The sequence below is a fragment of the Girardinichthys multiradiatus genome, chromosome 7 (assembly GCF_021462225.1).
Source record: "Girardinichthys multiradiatus isolate DD_20200921_A chromosome 7, DD_fGirMul_XY1, whole genome shotgun sequence".
NCBI classification, from domain to species: Eukaryota; Metazoa; Chordata; class Actinopteri; order Cyprinodontiformes; family Goodeidae; genus Girardinichthys; species Girardinichthys multiradiatus.
This window is the reverse complement of record NC_061800.1, coordinates 49,569,595-49,590,222: the sequence shown is the minus strand read 5'-3', so window position 1 is coordinate 49,590,222 and position 20,628 is coordinate 49,569,595. Positions and strand designations below refer to the sequence as shown.

Genomic DNA, 20,628 nt, shown 5'->3' with positions numbered 1-20,628 from the left:
AAAATAAGTCTTTAAACAGAGGAGCTAGTTGATGGATGTGGTCGGCATCTAATTTTATAATTAACAAAGAAAAACAACTGATAAACTGATTGTTCTTTAAATTTATTACATTCCTAAATATTCAATTGTTCAAATATTAAATGGAAACTGTAGATGCTAACAATGAGCCTACTTTCTTCCTAGCTTCCCTCCAAATGAAAGACTTGTACACATCTCCAGCACTCAAAATCAAGACATATTACAATAAATGAAGGAATCAAAATAAACTACAATCATGTACACAAATAATTGGTGTAAACCCTGAAGTTTTAAGAAACCGAGCAGAAATGGAGTTTTCCCACCATGTCTTTTAATGAGGTTTCCCGAGTTGTTTGGAACTATTGACATGAACTCGTAACCAAAGTGGTCCTAGCTCTCCTCACACTGCTGGGACTGTCGAGACGAGTCCCTCTGACCAGAGATTTCCCCCCAGCTCAGTTTTCATGGTGCATTCAAGAACATCTGCTAAATATCAAAACAACTCCAAGGAGATTTTACATTTTTTCAACCTCAAATGTCTAAACAGTCTTGTTTAAGAAAGTCATAAATGACAAAACCATTGGGCTGAGCGGTGGTGCAGTTGGTAGAACTGTTACTTTGCAGCAAGAAGGTCCTGGGTTCGATTCCCGGCTGGGGGTCTTTCTGCATGGAGTTTGCATGTTCTCCGCGTGCATGCCTGGGTTCTCTCTGGGTACTCCGGCTTCCTCCCACAGTCCAAAGACATGATTATTAGGTATGTGTGCTTGGTTGTGTGTCTCTGTGTGGCCCTGCGATGGACTGGTGACCTGTCCAGGGAGAACCCACCTCCCGCCCGTTGACTGCTGGAGGGCACCAGCTCCACCACAACCCACTATGGAAGAAGCAGTATAGAAGATGAATGAATGAATCAACTGACCTTTTCAAGTGGATTTATTGCTGTATCTTTCATTTATTCATCCATCCAGATCACAGTGGAACCAGTGTGTTTGAGCTGATTTAACTGGAATCTGTCGCTCCAACCAAATAATCTTTTTCACTTTAAAATAATAGACATAGGGTCACACCAGTGGTGAACATGAACAGAAATGGTTTTATTTTTGCCGTACATTCTTACATGACCAAAGATTTTTATTTTTATTTTATTAAATTTGTTACTTTTTGTTTTAATCCCTTTTGTTAAATTTAATAAAACTTCAGCATCAATTTCAGCAAAATAAAATAAAAATCATATTTCTAAAGTCATGCAAAATACAGCAAAAAAAACCCCTAAAAAACAGGCTAAATATTTGATTCAAAGTAAATAAAGGTCAGCAAATTCAAACAAGAGCAATTCCCTCGACTGGCCTGAAAATAAATACATGTTATGTTTCGGTACATTAATAAGAACCAAACAGAACACAAAGATCAGGGGATTAAAAACACACCAGCAGCTTTGTTCATCCATGTTTTCATTCTATTAGCATGATTATCATCATAAAATGCATTACGTTTTATTAAAATGTGAATATATGAAAGGATGAGGAGGAGTAATACAAAGCAGAACAACTGAAGCTGAACAGAAGCCTAAAATGAACATGAAACGTGTTTCACTGTAAAACCTAAATTTCAGGGTTTATGACATTTATTTACAGCCTGTACAGCTCCTCTGATGGACGTTCCTGCTGCTTATTTCAACACAACATGGTAACCATCAGAGTTTTCATCTGTTTAAAGGAGAACAGTGTCAGCTCATTTCAAAACATCAGTAGTTATCAGAAAGGTCTGAAGGTGGCGCTATTGAACGTCAACAGGAACATATTTACCTCTTATGGTGCTGATGATAAAACTTGCTTCTTCTCCTAAGTTCTGCACCATCTGAAACAAAACTAGTTATTTCCTCTATCATTAAGACATCTCAGCAAAAAAGAACCAAGAGGCCCACAGGCCCATAATTTGGAACCTCTTCATGTGAAAACTTTATGACTCTATGAACTGCAGTGAAACTATGGATCAGAACCCGCAAGCATAACAGCGTTCTTGTGAGGTAATTATTACCAACTAGGGCTGCAACTAAAAAAGTGTTTGTTAGAATCCATCTCTGCTTTCTGTGGGCCCGTCTCCTGTTCTCAGTAGCAGTACCAGTACATATTTACCGGACCATAAAAGGCTGCAAGTGTGTGCTGGCCTCTTTTATTTCTTCACTCCTGACCTGGAACTCCCATGAACTCACATGAATATCATGCATTCCCTGGTGGAAACAGAGGCTGGGGACTAGGGGTTGGATGAGATCCGCCCTGAGTACCTCAAGTCTCTGGATGTTGTAGGGCTGTCATGGTTGACACGCCTCTTCAACATTGCGTGGCGGTCGGGTGCCTCTGGACTGGCAGACTGGGGTGGTGGTCCCCATTCATAAGAAGGGGGACCGGAGGGTGTGTTCCAACTACAGGGAGATCACACTCCTCAGCCTCCCTGGTAAGGCCTACGCCAGGGTATTGGAGAGGAGAGTCCGACCGATAGTCAAACCTCGGATTCAGGAGGAGCAGTGTGGTTTTCGTCCCGGCCGTGGAACACAGGACGCTTCGGGGCCAACCGGTAGTCCTTCTCCAAGTCCGAGGCCATGGTTCTCGACCGGAAAAGGGTGGCTTGTCCTCTTCAGGTTGGAGGGGAGTTCCTGCCTCAAGTGGAGGAGTTTAAGTATCTCGGGGTCTTGTTCACGAGTGAGGGAAGAATGGAGCGGGAGATCAACAGACGGATTGGTGCGGCTGCCGCAGTAAAGGGGGCGCTGTGCCGGTCCGTTGTGGTGAAGAGAGAGCTGAGCCGAAAAGCAAAGCTCTCGATTTACGTTCCTACCCTCACCTATGGCCATGAACTTTGGGTCATGACCTAAAGTTCAATCAAACAAAAAACTAATCTCAATCAAAAAATATTAAGTTGTGATCAAAACTTTCAGAGTTTTTTCTCACAAAGAGAAAAAAGTTATTTGCAAAACATAAACTTTTATTTGCGCATGTCAAAAATCTTTGGTTACGAGTCTCTTGGTTTTGACGCTCTCTGTTTTTGGTTGAACTCAAAGAATTTTGAGTTCTGGAAACATGAACATCCTGGGCGGGGCCTAAAGATGAACGCTGTAAGACGTTTCCCTATTGGTTAGCGCTGACTAAAGCAGCAGACTCTGATCCCTCCACCTCTGAACTTCTGCTCCAACTGCAGGGTTTGCAGCGTCGCTTCAGTGAGGAGACATCAACTGTACAGAAGAAAACTGAGCCGACAGTCAGAAATACGCGGTGACGTCAGCTGACACCAGCTCTCTCTTAAAGATTAGCGTCACGCATAGAAGGTGTATTAATGGAGCAGAAAGGACCCGATCCTGGCAACGGTTGAGAAAATAAGAGGAAAACAGAAAAGTAACCTACAGAACATTTATATTAATTACATTTTTACAACTTTCACATTCATGTTTTATGTAAAAGAATAAATATTTAATATTTTACTGTACAGTTTTGGAGAAATATCTTGTCAAAATACCTCAAAATGCTCAACCATTATATGCATTGGTCCCACTTTCAGGAATTTATTTCTCCAAAACCAAGAGAGGTGACAACACAATCTCTTCAGATTATATTAGAGGGTCATCTATATTATAACCAGAATTAATATTTCATAATTTTACTGTAAAGGTTTGGAGAAATACACAACTACCCCAAGTGTAGTATAAAACAGAGTCCATGTCGGGCAGATGGCATCCCATAATCCTGTGTGTTGTCCTCACAACCCGTGAATCTTCCTGTCCTGTGCAGTTCCCACACCACACTGTCCTCCTGAGACACAGAGTGCTTTCCACCGTGGCCTGTAGATATCTGTAAGCAGCTGAGGAGATGAAGAAGAGCTGTTGTTGTACCTTCTTCAACAGGTGAGGGGCGTTTCTAGTCCAGGAGAGGTCAGAGGAGATCTGGATGCTCTTGAACTTTAACCTGTCCAGACCACTTCCCAGGACCTCATCGACCTCACCAAAAAGAAGCGTTTGTGGTACTTTGTTGGGGTAGTTGTGTATTTGACCAGAAACCTACAGTGAAATTATGAAATACTAATTCTGGTTATAATATAGATGACCCTCTAATATAATCTGAAGAGATTGTGTTGTCACCTCTCTTGGTTTTGGAGAAATAAATTCCTGAAAGTGGGACCAATGCATATAATGGTTGAGCATTTTGAGGTATTTTGACAAGATATTTCTCCAAAACTGTACAGTAAAATATTAAATATTTATTCTTTTACATAAAACATGAATGTGAAAGTTGTAAAAATGTAATTAATATAAATGTTCTGTAGGTTACTTTTCTGTTTTCCTCTTATTTTCTCAACCGTTGCCAGGATCTGGTCCTTTCTGCTCCATTAATACACCTTCTATGCGTGACGCTAATCTTTAAGAGAGAGCTGGTGTCAGCTGACGTCACCACGTATTTCTGACTGTCGGCTCAGTTTTCTTCTGTACAGTTGATGTCTCCTCACTGAAGCGACGCTGCAAACCCTGCAGTTGGAGCAGAAGTTCAGAGGTGGAGGGATCAGAGTCTGCTGCTTTAGTCAGCGCTAACCAATAGGGAAACGTCTTACAGCGTTCATCTTTAGGCCCCGCCCAGGATGTTCATGTTTCCAGAACTCAAAATTCTTTGAGTTCAACCAAAAACAGAGATCGTCAAAACCAAGAGAGTCGTAACCAAAGATTTTTGACATGCGCAAATAAAAGTTTATGTTTTGCAAATAACTTTTTTCTCTTTGTGAGAAAAAACTCTGAAAGTTTTGATCACAACTTAATATTTTTTGATTGAGATTAGTTTTTTGTTTGATTGAATAATATTGAGACAAATTGAACTCCATATTTTTATCCTTGTTTTTTTTTTCCTCCAAGTTTTATATATTTATACTTAATGTCCGGAAGATGTTCACACAATCTTGGCCAAAAAGCTGGTTATGATTCTGATTCTGAACAAGATCTTTGTTTCCTTAATAGTGCTTGCAGACAATACTGCCCACACAACTTCACTGCAGTTCTAAGAACAATGATGACGTGGTTCTGTATAACGAGCCAACATTGAAATCTGGGTTGATCATTAGTTGACCTCATCATCTGATCCTTGCAGTCAGAGAAGCTGCTGGTCTGCAGACATTGAAACAAGGAATATGACAGACAAACCACAGCACTCTGCTCTCCAAGGAGAAAGTTCTGGGATTAGCTTTTTGATCCATGAACTTTACTAAATGAAGGCAGCACACTGGTTAGTTTTCCCCAGCTGCTGAGGATTGGTTCTGTATATCAGAACTTATTCTGAATAAATCCATTTCTTCAGGTCTCACAGGCCTTTACAAAGGTCACTCTGGGTGCATGCTTGATAGGTACCTCATCAGATACCAAGATGTGGATGCCGGTGGTTTTTTGTCTGTAGATCTGTGTGATTTGTTGTGGAGTGATGTTGTAGAACCCAGCGATCTTCTCAGACAGGTCCAGTAGTGTCCGTTCCTCCAGGTACAGAGCGTGGTAGACTGCAGAGAAAACAGAGGGCAGAGTTATGGTAGAGCTTCATGTGTCATGAGAGCTTTCACATTTCATCACCTCATCAGTTTATGCTTCTCATATTAATATCACGACCATTACATGGATCCATTTAGAGGCATTCTTGTGACAAATCTATGTTTTAGGTCCAGTTGGGGAAACAGCTGAAGACAACTAATAAAGTAATAACAGGCAGGTGTGTCGACACCACTGTTTGTGCTCTTCGGTCTATCGCTTCCTTTAATGGTCACATGTTCATGTTCAACTAGCGTGGAGCTGTGGAGCATCATCAGCTGCTTGCAGAAACTTTGATTTGAAGAGCTGAACTTCATAGAGAAAATGTGGGTCGGTGGGTGGAGGGGTTGGATTTATGAATAGCAAGCAGTCTACTGTTGCTATGTGTGTTGCTGGGTAGATTCTGGTTAAACTGGCGGTTCCTCTGGCCCGATCCTAGCCATGTGCAGCGGATTAGTCTGAAACATTCCTGCTCTGCAGGTCCTTCAGCTGAGAAAATAGTAATGAGGAGTAAAAGTTCTGGGTTTTAGACTGTAACAAAGAATAAAATAAAATGTGTTTTATGAGTACGCTGAAAAATACAGCATGAGCTTTCACCGTCTCCACCGCCAGGTTTCATGGCAGCTTGGATTTGGGTCGGCTGCTGACACACATAGATGGTCAGACGGGGCTGGATACTCCTGGAAAACAGAGGCAACATGTTTATTTGTCGGGATGGACCAAATGGACTTCTAGCACAATGTTTTCTGGTATGTATTGTGACGCTAGTATAAGTGACACAACAGATGTCAGTTTGGCCATTCTGACAGGATCACTGAACACAATCTGGAACCTCACAAACAAACATGAAGCTCTCAAGATCAATGGTCTCGGTTCTTGGCTGTTTCACTGCTGCTACTGTTGCTTAGCTTAGCATTATGAAACCTCACCTTCCCTTCATCGCGTTGAAGAGCCGAATGCCGTCTGCTGGACCACAGATCTGGATCAGATCCTCCCTGCTCATCCTCAAGAGATCAGCTCCTGCAAAAGGAGCAAAGCTTCTAGCTCTGCCTGCAGCCCGGCTCAGTCTTTAAATGCTGACCTGCCCTGGACTTGGACGTGATCACCGTACAAACTACCTTTATTCTTCAGATTTTACAGAGAGATCCAGGGGAGATGCACCGATCAGGCTTTCCTGACTGATACCGATTTCTGGTTTTCTTTGATATCTGAACTGACGGTTCTCTTTCTGACTAGTTCTGATTTCTTTTTCTGTGGCTAAAACACAAAAATCAGATCAAATGTGCTGCAGGTTCTTTGAAAAAGGTTGCTGGTTTGAATCCAAGTGAAAATGAAGAAATGATCCTATTTATTCATCAAAGCCGATGTTCTCCTAGACTTAATCTGATATTTAAAAACTGAAAACGCATCAAAGCATGATTGTTGGTAGATACTGTATGTTTAAAATGGCAGCAGCTCTTTTCGTTTTTAACAAAAAGCAGAAAGAAGTATTTTAAATTTGACCTGCATATTGCCAATCAGAAGAGATCACGGTAGAACTGGCCCGTTGATTGGTGCATCTGCAACATTCAGGTTTTCTTGTGAAGCCCAGCTCCTGCCTGGTGGAAAATAAAGTGGAAATCTATTTGTTGGATTTCATATTTTGTGCTCTCAGGTTTGCAAAACTTTAAGCAAGGATTCCTAGACACAGTGGGTTCTGTATGAGAGCATGAAATGGACCGTTTCAGGCTCCACAGCTACATTTGGGAGGATTTTAAGTACAGGGGTCCTTTAGTTCCTACCTGAAGCATCAATTTCCTCTTCGCCAGAGAAAAGTAGATATTAGACTACAGGCTAAGTGGATTAAAAATAGGACACATTACATTGGTGTCTGTCCTCCTGACCTTTCGGGTCTAAAAGAACAGGTCCAGAAAGGGACACCAGACAGCTTTCTCCACAGGGATTTATCTGGCTCCTTGGTGTTCCTCACAAAATTTATGACAGGGAAGCCAAAAGAACAATGAGAAGAGTTGTCCAAGAGCCAAAGAGGTCCACAATGGCCTCTTTGCTCAGTTACTACGCAAGACTCCACTAATGAAGAAAGATTATGTTGAAGCTTGTTTAAAGTTTGTTGCAGAACATTTGGAGAAGGCTGTAAAACACTGGGACAAAAATGAAACTCTTTGGGTGAAACTGGATGCACCATGTTTAAAGGAGGAGCATCACACACCATACAGAGAGGCATGGAAGGGGGAATATTATGGCAGACTTCATATAACTGAAGAAACTGAAGAGACTTTTTGATCCAATCTGAGGATAAAACGCAGGTGGATGTTTCAGTAAGACAACGACAGCCCATGAGACTATAAGTTGGTTTCAGAGAAATAAAAATGGAGCTGCTTGTGTGGGAAGACGTGAACAATAGAGTGCAGAGATGCCCTCAGAACCTTCAAGATCTCAGAGTCCTTTGTGTGGAAGAATGGCTAAAAATCCTTGTTAGAGTTTGCAAAACCAAAAGTGCAGATTATAAAGTGATTGAATTAATTTGATTTCCACTTTTATTTTCCAGCCAGGCTCTCCAGTTTCCCACACTGTCCTGCACGTGCTTCCACATTTTACCTCCATTTTACCTGAGAAGCTGGAGAAGAGCCTAGAGAAAGGTGAGAACCTGCGACGGTGCAGCCACTGCTGAGTGTCCTGTGGTGAGGACAATGGCAGAAGATGCTACATGTCAAAAAGAAGAAGAGTCCTTGAAATGAGTATTGCTGCACAGCATCCACTGTCTCCAAATATTGGCCTAAAGGAGATAAGAGAGCAAGATTAGCACTTTAACACTGCACCGCTCCCCTTCACTTACATCTGAGCAGGCAGGCATGGACACCTCCGCGTGCCGGTTTGGAGAACAGTTGCTACAGAACATGCATGAGGAAGAAAAACACAGGGTGATGATTTACTTTTCCTGCTTTTGGCATAAAGGCTAACCTCTCCTAAAACTCTCCTGACATTCACATTGTAGACTTTAAAATCACAGGTCTAACTCCAGTTTAGTTGTTCAATAACTGCATGAAAATGAGAATAGTTTTGGGTTTTTACCTTTGGACAACCTTTAATAAGGACTGGACACGCCCCCTTGTGGCTCTGCAAGGTATTACTACATGAGCCGAGGAGGGAAAAATCAAATATTGACACTAAAAAGCTGTTCAGACATCAGGCTTCAGGTGTTCTAAACTAAATCTTTCGTTTACCAGTCATGTTAAATATCATGCATTATCTTTAAATAGTCAGTCAGTCATTTTCTACCGCTTATTCCATAGTGGGTCACGGGGGAGCTGGTGCCTATCTCCAGCAGTCTACGGGCGAGAGGCAGGGTCACCCTGAACAGGTCGCCAGTCCGTCACAGGGCAATCTTTAAATAGACTAAAGAAATTCTGATTACAAAGTACTGCAAACTTATTTATTTGATAGCCTTCAATAAAATCCACTGGAAAAAAACTGCCTTGAAAAGTCACCTAATCAGTGATCAGAGTCCAGCTGCGTGTCATTTAATCTGCAGAAGGCATGTTTCTGGCTTCTGAGGTTCCTTAGGGAACATTAGAGAACAACCAACTTCATGAAGACCAAGGAACCCAGCATACAGGTCAGACAGAAAGCTATGGAGAAGTTTAAAGCAGGGTTAGGTTCTACAACATCTCAAGCTTTGAACATCTCCCAGAGCTCTGATCAACCCATCATCTGAACATGGAGAGAGGATGGACCACCTGTAAAGCCAACAACCATAAACACACGGCAAAAGCTACAATGCAGTGCTTTAAATCAAAGTCTATTTATTTAAGTGTTAGAATGGCCTAGTCAAAGTCCTGATCATACATTGAGCTGTTTTGCAAAGAAGAATGCAAAGTAGCTGGGCTGCAGCGAAACGAGGTTTTAAAGGGACTGACTCGGGTGGCCTGAATATAAATGCAAGCCACACGTTTCAGATTTTTACAGGTGAACATTTTTCAAAATTAAGAATCTTTTTCTTCTTCAAAATTCTGCAAAACTTTGCCTGCCACCTAAAACTCAATAAAATATACTGAGGTTGGTTGTTTAAGGCAGTGAATTGAACCGTTCTTCACAACATCTAAAAAATGAAACATTAATGTTCATATTTAAACAAATATCATGTTCAGCAAAGCTGTTAAATCAAACTGAACCAGTTTCACCTTTTATTGGGCCTAAAACCTGAACACTGTCGGCTGATGGCAGTGAAGAAACACCCTAAAGTGCAGATCACTATTTTACAAGCAACACGGGCTCTAAGACAACCAAGTTAAAGAGAAAACCTCTTTCAGGAACACCGAGTCAGTACCATGTAGGTTCCACGGGTCAGCGTGGTTTGATACTAAACAATGGCATCATAAAAACTTGTGGGTAACGGGTCAGTGGATGGGTCCATTCTTTCAATACCGTCTACTTCTGACATGAAGCAAACAATTCAAAATCTGTTTGCAGAGACAAACACAGATCAAGGCCAACCTGGAGAAGAGAAGGTCCAAACTAAGGAGACACATAGTGTAAATGGAGACCTACCTCTCTGTGAAAAAACATGGTGTTGGTGAGCTGTGGTAAATGGGAGATGGAGTCCTGGCGTTGCTGTGGCTGCTGAGGCTTAAGGCATCAGGCCACGTGGAGCACTGAGACAGAAAACAAGGTTGAAAACATTTCAGAGATATCTGGACTCACAGTTTAAATCCCAAATGAAACAGCAATTAAAGAAATCCTGCATCTAAATCTTAATACTTGACTTTTAATATTATTTATTAAATATTGCAAGATATGTCTTTTTATGTCTAAGTTGAGTTCTGATTGGTTAACACCCTGCTGTTAGCTAGCTCAGGATAAGCACAATAAGTTTTACCAAGAAGGACTTCAGAGTAAAAGCTCATAGTAACAATAAGCCGGCATCAGTAATAATGGTGAAAATGATGTGATCTGGGTTATGTTCTGATAAGATGTTCCTCCTGTTAGATGGAGGCCATGGTCACAGCTGATCCAGGAGATGATGCTGAAGGTCACAGTCTAATCCATGCAGACGTATTTATTTGAAGGTCCCATCAGGCGGATGTTCTCAGGGCTCATCGGACCAAACAGTGAAACACAAGAACCTGCAGAACTAGTTTTCTACAAGACAATTATTTACGGTGTAGTTCCCCCAATCCATTGTGACCCAGTAAGGCCTGGTGCACAGTACTGAAGAGAAACTGGTGCCGCTCTGAATCCAGTACTGAAATCTCCATAACAATACCAGTTACATTGTTAAGAAGGTGATCATTCCTGAGCAACCCAGTTTCAGGACCAAAGGTTACTGCTGGTTTTACTGGTCCAGTCTAACATTACATAACATCCATCTCTGATCCAGTTAAATCTTAACCAGATTAACGGACTGATCCACTGCATGTCCAGAGACAGCAAAACATTTATGTGATGTGCAACAAAAGGTCCAATTATTGATGAACATGAGCCACAGTTGGGCTCAAGTGATCCATTAACATGATGATGATGCAATCCTGGTTTAAACTGAGACAAAACGGAGAGCGATCACTCTGACCCGCTGGTTCTGATCCGATAAAACATCCCAGGAGCAAAAGAATGTACTGCTGGGATCAATAAAGTTCAGCACACCTCACCTCCCTCAGCAAGGTGGTCTCATGAGACGGCTGGTACTTCTCCCTGTCCTGAGGCGTCTTTTTCTCCATCTTCTCCCTGTCGGTCTTCAGTTTGCGATCTGCTCCTTTAGGCTTTACAAACAGGACATTAAAGTTGGATGAACAGAGCTTGCATGTTCTTGCTCAGCAGGTAAAAAGGTCCTACCTTGAAGACCTTGACCTGGCAGCTGGATGAATGAACATGCTCCACATGTTCACCATGTTCATTGGAGCTGAAAGTGTCCACCTGGATTCGAAACGGTACCCCCTTCTCACCGCCGTGCTTCCTGGGGGTGAACTCGGTGCTAATGCAGTTGACCTGAGAAGACAAATAAAAAATGAAACCAAACCAAGAACACGGATGGCATTCGGTGAAAATCCATCTGTACCTGGATGGAGACAGAAGCATTCTTCAGGGGATCCCAGAGGAACTCAATGGTATTGAGGTGCAGAGGGTCTGAACGAGGTTCGATTATCCCCACTGAGAGTGGCACATCTGCAGGAATGACAGTCGACTCAGCTGTGCTTTAACAGCAGTTTAATAATCGCTCATTTTAAAGGTTTTATTTATCAGGTGAGAAATCTGATTCCTGACAGGCCTGAAGATCAGTCCCAAACATCATCATCACTGAGCACCTCAATGAAAGCAGAACACAGATAGCTTTGCTGCTCTGGAGCATGCAAGTATGTGTTAACACAAGGCCAGGGCAGAAAGACATCAGCAATGTCCTCAGGGGCACAACTACTGCTGCTCATCAATCTGGGCAGGGTTAGAAGGTCCAAACTATCTGAAGTCCATCATTCTGCAGAGAGAAAGCTCATTCCAAAGAGGAAAACATCTTCCAATCTTCCCAGGAGTGGACGCCCCAGCATGGACCATGACCTCCTCTGTACACCAAAGGATCTTGGGTGGGTCCTTCAGAGAGCTGTGCAGAAACCTCAATGAACTGAAGCAACGTTGCAAAGAAGACTGGACCAAAGTTCTTTCAAAGATGATGTTAGGGCCTGATAAAGTCAGACAGAACCACCTCTGATGGTTCTTGCTACTGAAGGAGGTTCTACAGGCTGATGGGTCAACATGTTGTGTGTCCATGTGAAGCTAGACTGACCTTATTTTGAAACCTGCAGAGAACCAAAGGAACCTGCTATTTATTGAGATTATTTTCCTACTTCTGACTGACGGCATCCAGGATGAACAAGAACATCTCTGTGTGTTGAAGCAGTAAGCTTTCAGGCAGTTTAACACGTTATTGTAGTGAACTGACCTATATCTAGGATCCGATCTCCAGGTCTGTTCCACCTCCATCCCTCCAGCTGCTGGTGCTCCATGTACTGCAGCAGACGGTCATGAAACACTATGCACACAATGCTCTGCAGAGAAGCAGGAGAAGGTTTCAGGCTGAAGAGCATCTGGCATCGACTGAAACAGGCTACATGTTTTCATTTAATTAAAATGCAACTAGAAGGCCTGCAAGAATGAAACAATGACAAGAACTTTCTTCATGTCTAACAGAGCTGCCATATTCATTCGTTATTAGGATTTCATCATCAATGATCTGATGGCTTCAAAGAGAAACCAGGCCTGAATACATCCAGTCAGGTTCTTAGAGCAAACATCAAACCTTCACCCAGATTTATCTGCAGCTTCTCTCTGAGGAAGCTCTGAACAGAGAAAGTCTTTGTCTTATTTCCTTGAACCACATCTGCTCTGAAAGGTGACTAACACAACCAGCTAAAGATTTGCTGCAGAGATGATCAAACAAATCAACAAATGAACTGATCAGCCTGCAAAAGCAAGCATCATGGAGATATTTATGGAAGAAGGCTTCATGCATGACTGAGAACCAGAAGTCAAACATCTCCTGATCCATCACGTCATATGTTTGCAAAGATGCCACCTGCCACATTTTTACAGTCCTAGAATGCTACAGCGAAAAGATCAGGGTGTGTGCAGCGGCGGCCTGGCGACGGAGGCACGTTGGGATGATCCACCCATACAGAAACCACCGAGCTGGACCTCCACTCACTCGTCAGGGTGGACCGACTAAAACCTCATCACTTTAACACAGTTTCAACACAAAGCAAGAACTGAAGAGCTGCTACTGGGTTTTATCCTCACACTGGCATCAAATGTTCTGAAGCTTTTAGAAATTCATTTATCTGATATCAATTAAGGAAACATTTGGTTGAACGTGTTGCTGAAGAAATCCCAGTAAGGCAGAGCAGAGCAGGATGAACCACAGACAGGCTGAAAGCTAAGTTTAGGTGATAGTACCGAGCTGTCCGAGGCTGGCACCCCACCCCCCGCAGGGGGAATGGTGCATTCAGGGACCTGCGACAAACCAGGAAAGTGGAGACTTGAAAACAGATGAGAGAAGAAAGGGAAGCAAAGAGAAGAAGATATGAAGGTCAACAAACAGACAAACATGATACCTTACACCTACCTTTACATATTTGCTGCTTATATCTGAATACTCCACTAGCTTTCTGTTAAGCATACGGATTTCGTAGGTCTGCCCTACATTTTAAAACATTAAAGAAAACCTGATAAAAATTTAGAAAACTGGAAATCAGTCAATCAGAAAACAGGGGCAGCGGAGATGGAAACTCAATCAATGATATGAAGGCCAGCCAACATTTTTATAACAGGTATGCTACATAAACCCCTAAACCCTGATATAAGGCCCCTTTCACACTGAACTGGGACCACTCTAAGGTCTCATGGACCTCCAAAATTGTTTAAACGTCACTGGATTGTCGCAGATAGGGAGACCTTCAGCGTAAAGGCAGTCATGACCTTACTGCCATCTTAGGTTAACATAGGTTTTGCCCTTCTGACCTTGCCACCCAGTTATCTGCAGTGGGATGTTGCCAACAATCTGGGCCGTTTCCCTTTGAATTTAAAAGGTTTCTGCACCTCCACCATCAGTGAAGGGGGAAACACCATCACTAACCTCATTAGCTTATTCATCAACATCAGAAGATCAGCTGAGCAATTGTGGAGAGCAGAACGTTGCACATGCTGAGCACAACAAGCACAATAATTGCACAAACATCTCGGTAAATGTAGTCAGGAGGCAACACAAAATCCTTTTTTACACTGATTTCTCTGAGCTGATCGCACCAAGACTTTCAAGTCTGATGTCGTGCTGCGACTATTTTAAAGTCCTTTTTGAAACCTTACGAGCTGCTTCTCATCCTCACCTCTGACCATGATGCCAGGGCTACTTTCTGCACATGACAAATGCATTTTGCAATACCAAAGTCTGAAAAACTCACAGCTTCTCTCTGTCTCCCTTCCAACAGCCTTTGCACAATTTGGAGGAGTGCGAGCTTCTGCCCAGCTAGGAGACCAATTCCCCTGGGGGTCCACTGCTGCATGGAGACAATGAGGGCTTGTTTCACCTGCTTTACGTTGCAGGCAGAGCAGTGCCTGGACCCAATTCACACAACTGAACCGGGCTCAAAATGAATGAGGTTAGTTGGAGTGCTGTCTGCCCAGTGTGGGGTGCCATTACTTTTTTGATGACTAAATCTTGCTGGTGCACACGGGGCCACACATCATGGATAAGCACTGCACTCCTGAGCCCAGGACCCAGATATAAGCTACCCTATAAGTTCTGGGTTCTGTTTTCATTGAGTTTTCTGTTCAAACTTATGAGGCTGCAGTACAGAATACTAACAGCGACAGAAACAATCACAAGTTCAGGAAACGACATAAAGTAGAAAATGGAAAAGTACAAAAATACAAAAACATCAAAAGCTTGAATTAGATTTTAAAATATCAATAAACAAACAAGCTCATGGTGCCTCCAAAAAGTTCTGGAGAACAAGGACTTAAAAGCGTCATGTAAATTAATCTGTAGATGTCTTGTAAGTTTTAGAAATGAACAAACAGCTGTAAAGATTTTCAAAACTGGGTGACAAGGTCAAAATTATACATAGTGTAGAGGCCAGATATTTATATCCCCCCCCCCACACACACACACTGATATTTGTTAAATGTCTGTTAATGAGTTGGACCTCAACCACCTGGCTCTGTAACTTCTTCTCTTTTATTAATTAGCGAGTTTTTTATCCACAGTTCACAAAATGTCCTCCTTGATCCATCTAAAAACCAGTTTGGACCGTTGTTCTGTTGCAACACCCAACTGTGTCAAAGTCAGGTCTAAATTAGGCTTCTGGATCAGCTCCGACGACAAGCTAGTTGGAATTTTATGGACCATGATTAAAGGTCGGTTCTGGCCCAGTAAACCCGCCAGTTTAAATGGTGTGAAATATCAGTGATGCCAGAAGGTTGTTGGAGGTTACAGAAGGAGAGGCGTCTCTCTGAAGCTTATTGAAGGACGTCAAAGCAGAAGTCAGTGGAGGTGTATGTATATATTTGGACCTCTAAGTAGACTTTCACATGTTGATCATTTGAGCCTCAAAACATCATTTGAAAGACTGAAGTTCATGCAGAACATATTCATATTTCATCAGGAACTAAAACTATTTTAACTCATTACAGGAACTTTATTCATTGGCAAAAGTTAAAGTTCAGATTTTTCTAAAATATATATTTTTTTTCACTAAAATGTATTTTTTGTTTAAAGTTGCATATTTTGCTATAAAGGCTAGACTGAAGTGCTTCCATATTAAATCACCATTAATATTATTAAATAATGATGAATTGTTGTTTTCAGAGCAAAGTATTAATTACATATTTAAAATGTGGCCTATTGGGAGCTGCAGCTGTTCATTAGTTGTGTTTCCTGTGATCTGTCTATAATTTTCATCAAGGGTTTAGAAGAGCAATTTGTTGCAGCTCAGAGTTCATTTGCAGCATCAGTGAACTGCTGACTGAGGCTGCAGGAAGTTGACCTTTAACCTGCTTCAGAGTAAAGCAGAGAGGCACCATATAAACATATAAGTTTAATAAAAAACAAAGTGGAACATATAATTTTACAGAATGAAACAAACATGTTTTTATTATTACTCTCAGCTGATCTTCATTTTGGATCATCATGATGCGTTTAATGATGGAAGATCAGAATCATCCAGCTGCCAACATCTCTAGTTTGATCAGCTCTGGGAATCCTGACCAGAGTTGAGTTCAAAAAGGTTTCATGTAACATTCCTGCAGCTAAAGTTCAATGAGTCCATCCAGCCACAGAAGGTCCTCAGGCAGGACAGACAGGTACCTTGGTTCAGGTAAGACAGCGTCTCCTCCTGCTGTTTGACAGCTGGCGACGTGGCTGCACACAGGACATACTGGAAGGGTGACCTCTGCACGCCGCTCGCCGCCCTGAGACGGGCTTCTTCGTTCTTCAGGAAAGGTGCCAGGGCCTCCCTGGAGGGGAGGACAGAGGAGACACACATCCTAACTGACTCATCTGAAGGCTTTCTCTGCTTGATCTGTGAATCATTATTGAGCTTTTAATCATCACTGTGGTTCCTATTTCCACATGCCAGATGGTCTGGTTCTGAATGCTGCGGTAACTGTTGGGTTGTTGAGGCGTAGTGGAGAGAACAGAGTCAGCCTGTGGGAACTTTGAGCAGATCGTTAGCTAAATCATGCTCCAATAACAGAAGGATAGTAAAGAGCAGATTAGGGCTATTGTCCAAGTATCTAATCAGCTCATCAAAGGAACAAAGGACCCAAATTCCAACATTCTCATGCAGAACAAATAAAACTGAAAACTTTGCTTGTTTTTAAATGAAATTCTTCTTTAAAGCACAGCTGAGAAATATTACATTCAAATCATTTCATCCATGAGAGTTCCTGCTACAGAAGCGTGAGGCCTCCACCCTCTGAGCCTTTACCTGATGTAGTTGGTTGAGTGCTGGTGGTAGGACTCGGGCTGAGGGTGGCAGAACAGCATGTTTTCCAGCTCTGTGTCAGCCTGTATGAAGGCAGAGACAAGCTTGGTCCCAGGCGGCTCCCTCCGGTTTCATAACTCACTGCCCGCCTCTTATACCGTCCAGCTGATGTCACCGCTGTCCTGCCTTAGTGACCTCTGAGAGGCGGGGTATGCTCACACACCTCCTGTTACGTCTGTCCTGCTCCTGCATGAGTTAAGTGGACATCCCCGGCTGCTAGGGGGCGAAGCATATCCATCCTGCCAGCAGCTATCTGACATTCTTACATGTTCTTGTTGTAATGTGTGACCTGAAACTCCTGCAGCAGCTGCTCTCAGGTCACTGACAGGACAGAGATGTCAAAGTCTACCCAGGTTAATGTTTATCTGCAGCCACTCAGCCTCCTGGACAACTGGTGCTCCTGAAAAAGGGACATGTCCAAAAAGGAAAATGCCTCCATGTTTTAACTCCTTTGAAAATATGACATTTATTTCAGAGCCAGACAAGGTTATCTTTGTCTGCTGTTAACAGCAGACAAAGATAACCTGAGGAAATACAAAAAGCAGTTTTCAAAAGATGATAACTATGTAACCCAAGCTGGTTCTGTGAAAAAGAATAACTCTCTAAACCCAAAACGTAGTTGTTCCTCCCTTGGCAGCAGCAGGTTCTATCAAGTGTTTCTGATACCTGGTAATGAGTCTTTAACATCACTGTAGACCAGTGGCGGATGCTGGTCTTTCAAAGAGAGGAAGCTCAATTTCAAGATCTCCGATTCGCTCATTTCACTGTCAATCAAAAAGGGATTCAGCCTCAGACAGATCATCCAATCATCATGCTGAAGCTGAGCGTCCGGGCCAGCCGAGGCCCGCCCACTGCCCCATAGACCCCCAGAGACGCTGAGCGTCTGATGGGCGGGACGAAGCCCAGCATTTCTGCTTCACTATTGAACTCACTGTGAAGCTGCGGGAATGAGTGAGAGGAAACCCACGTCGTTACCAGAGATAAGAAGCTGATTCTGAACAAACGTTGAGCACGTTGTAGCGCATATTTAGTCAATGACATGAACACACAACAGTTTATATTTGATCACTTATTTTTTGACATTTTAGGGGACACTGAGCTTCCCTTGCAGTCTTAGAGCAATCACCACAGCTGTAGACAAATCTGGACCCGCTCTGCTTTGCTGAATTGTTTTAATTCAGATACATTGGAGGGTTTTCCTGCAGGAATGGCCTGTTTAAAGTCACGCAGCAGCATCTCAATCAGATGTAGGTCTGGACATTCAGACGTGGACTTGCTGTTCGTTGGCTCATTGTTCTGCTGCAGAACCCAAGTCAGTCGTCCAGGTCCTGGAGCAGCAAAGCACCTGAACCGTAAATGCATCACCATATATGTAGATAATGTGTTGTCTGAATGCCTATTGTTGTAAACAATAAAGCGATTCCTTGACACAAACAACCTTCCTAATAGAAACAAGTCAAACATACATATGGCCATCTACTGGCAGCACAGGAAAACAACAGGGTGAGCACTCCTACTGTTCCCAAATGTCCAACATGCAGGAAATGTGGTGAAGGTTCATAAAAAGTAAGGGAGTGCAGAGCGAGGACTTCTTACACCCCACAATTAGCCTCTCTGTTGGAAACACTTTTCCCTTTAAGACAACACAGTTTATGCCACAACTAATCAGACTCGGCAGCCAGACCATCAAGGGGACTGCAGGTGTCTGTCAGCATGAGGCTTCTCTGGTAAGAGAACATGTGGTTTTACTGTGGGTTTTAGTTTTATCTGTTCACATCTGTGGATCATGTTATTAAATTAAATAAATAGTTCCTCCTGCATGTTTATGCACACTTATTAGCTGCTGCAGCAGCTTATTTTCTCTTATTCTGAGCCAAATGAACAACACTATCAGAACATTTGTTGCATTACCATGAATTCCTGTTTCATAGCCAAACTACATGCTGTTGGGAGAAAACGGACAGCCTTACACAGCACTGAGGTGTCCCCAGAAGAGTGTTAAACAGCTACATTACTGTAGTGCAGTTAAACGCTCATAAGTAAAACATACTGATTATGTGGAGAAAAGTGGGACTTTCAGCTGCTTCCATTCACTACCGCTGTGTTTTATGCTGTCACTACATGGCTCACTGATATATCAGCATGGAGAAATTAATTGGTACCTCTGCATGCCTTGAGAATGTAATAAAGTGAATAAATAAAAAGGTGAAAATAAGTTTTACTCAGGTGTGCTTGAACAGTTAGGACAGGTTTATTGGACCTCATTAAAGACCATTAATCCTGCATCAGTCATGTTTCATTCGCCGTATTTAAGGGGAACAAACATGCTGCTGGGTGGTTAGAACATGAAGAACAGAAAGGAGAGAACTGTCTGAGGAGCTCAGAAAGAAGGTCATAGATGAATCTAAAGTTTGGTGGTTGAGACTGAGACCCAGCATGTGGACCAACCCTAGGTTGATCCACCGGATCATGACAGGAGTTCATCCAAACCCATTTTAGCTGAACTCTAAGGTCACAGTACACCACCTTCTGATTAAACCATCAGTCGCACTACAATGGATCCTCCAAGTGGAAATTTACCTGAAGTAATTGATTCCAGCACCACAGCTGGGAGTGGACCTTATGACTCTGAAGGACAGAACATTTCCCTTGAAGAATCTGGATGTTCCGCTCCGTTTCTTATTGTTCATGTGTTTTCCTTTATTGCTGGTGCTGAGGGGTTCCTCTGGACTGGAAGAGATGCACCCTTGTGTGCAGCATCCCTGGAGACAGGAGGTTCTGATTGGGCAATACCAAGTGCTGCTTTATCAAGGGGAGTCGCTCCAAATGCCACATATTTTCTTCATTATATTGTGAGCAGACCGTTAGCTAGCTGGGAGTGTTTAGTTTACTACTAATTGTGTCCCATTTTGTGAGAGCGGTCTGATCAGCCAGAATTTAAATGCTCCTTTGTTGTTTAGGTCAGCTTTGTTCTGTGGACCAGTTAGTCTGATGTGAAGTTGCTGTTAAAGCTACACTTGAACCTCTCTGACATTTGATTTTTCAGTGTTTTGGGTAATTAAAGCCGACTGGGTCCATTGTGATGTTGCAGTCAGGGATCAAGTTAACCTGTGCTTCTGGGGGTATTTGTTTGCCAGGTGTTCTGTCTCCTGATTGGCTCAGCATTTGATGAACAAACATCAAAACTCGACTACCTTAACGTTCATCAGCAGCAGCAGGACTCTTTATGGTGAACACGAGGGTAAATGCTCTGCACCCTGCAGCATCTGAGACAAAGGTGAGGAAGTATATTCCCTGGTTCCAGCTGCAGGCTGATGTAAAACAGCTGATCTTACCTGCAGCCGTCAGCCGGAGGACCATCGAGTTCCACCCAACTCTGAGAAGAAGAGAGCTGCTTACAGCTTTCACACCATCCCATCGAGGGCTCCGTCTGAATCAAACACTACTTCCACACAACTACATTATCACAGATCTGACTTGCTGCTTCCATCATTTTAGAAATCTCTTTGGATCATAAACAGGAAACAGGAGGAAAACTTTAGA

General features: G+C 42.7%; 1 protein-coding gene across 8 annotated transcripts; it reads right to left on the bottom strand.

Moving 5' to 3' along the window:
- Nucleotides 1-83: 83 nt before the first annotated feature.
- tfcp2l1 (transcription factor CP2-like 1) lies at nt 84-18,057 on the bottom strand. 8 transcript variants are annotated; one of them, XM_047370964.1, is made up of 14 exons: nt 16,407-16,547; nt 16,202-16,302; nt 13,499-13,580; nt 11,613-11,719; nt 11,390-11,542; nt 11,206-11,316; nt 10,109-10,212; nt 8,397-8,448; nt 8,170-8,263; nt 6,490-6,580; nt 6,143-6,240; nt 5,393-5,535; nt 1,821-1,872; nt 84-889 (listed from the first exon to the last, which is right to left on the bottom strand). In XM_047370964.1, exons 3-14 carry the CDS (start codon nt 13,545-13,547, stop codon nt 558-560), a joined length of 1,386 nt encoding a protein of 461 aa, XP_047226920.1. In that variant the 5' UTR covers nt 13,548-13,580; nt 16,202-16,302; nt 16,407-16,547; the 3' UTR covers nt 84-557. The 8 variants fall into 8 exon arrangements, with proteins under 8 accessions (XP_047226920.1, XP_047226916.1, XP_047226917.1 ...); XM_047370967.1 differs by lacking the exons at nt 13,499-13,580; nt 16,202-16,302 and adding exons at nt 1,648-1,721; nt 17,029-18,057 and having other exon boundaries at nt 764-889; nt 16,407-16,555; XM_047370960.1 differs by lacking the exons at nt 13,499-13,580; nt 16,202-16,302 and adding an exon at nt 17,029-18,050 and having other exon boundaries at nt 16,407-16,555.
- Between the last annotated feature and the right edge of the window lie 2,571 nt (nt 18,058-20,628).

What these genes read in the sequence shown, in the direction of transcription:
- tfcp2l1 (XM_047370960.1), bottom strand. Translation starts at nt 17,087, where the DNA reads ATGCTGTTCTGCCACCCTCAGCCCGAGTCCTACCACCAGCACTCAACC. An exon ending in CCATGCCTGCCTGCTCAGAT is followed by an intron (nt 8,264 to 8,396) that starts GTAAGTGAAGGG and finishes TTTGACATGTAG; the next exon opens with CATCTTCTGCCATTGTCCTC. An exon ending in GCTCTTCTCCAGCTTCTCAG is followed by an intron (nt 6,581 to 8,169) that starts GTAAAATGGAGG and finishes CTCCTTTTGCAG; the next exon opens with GAGCTGATCTCTTGAGGATG.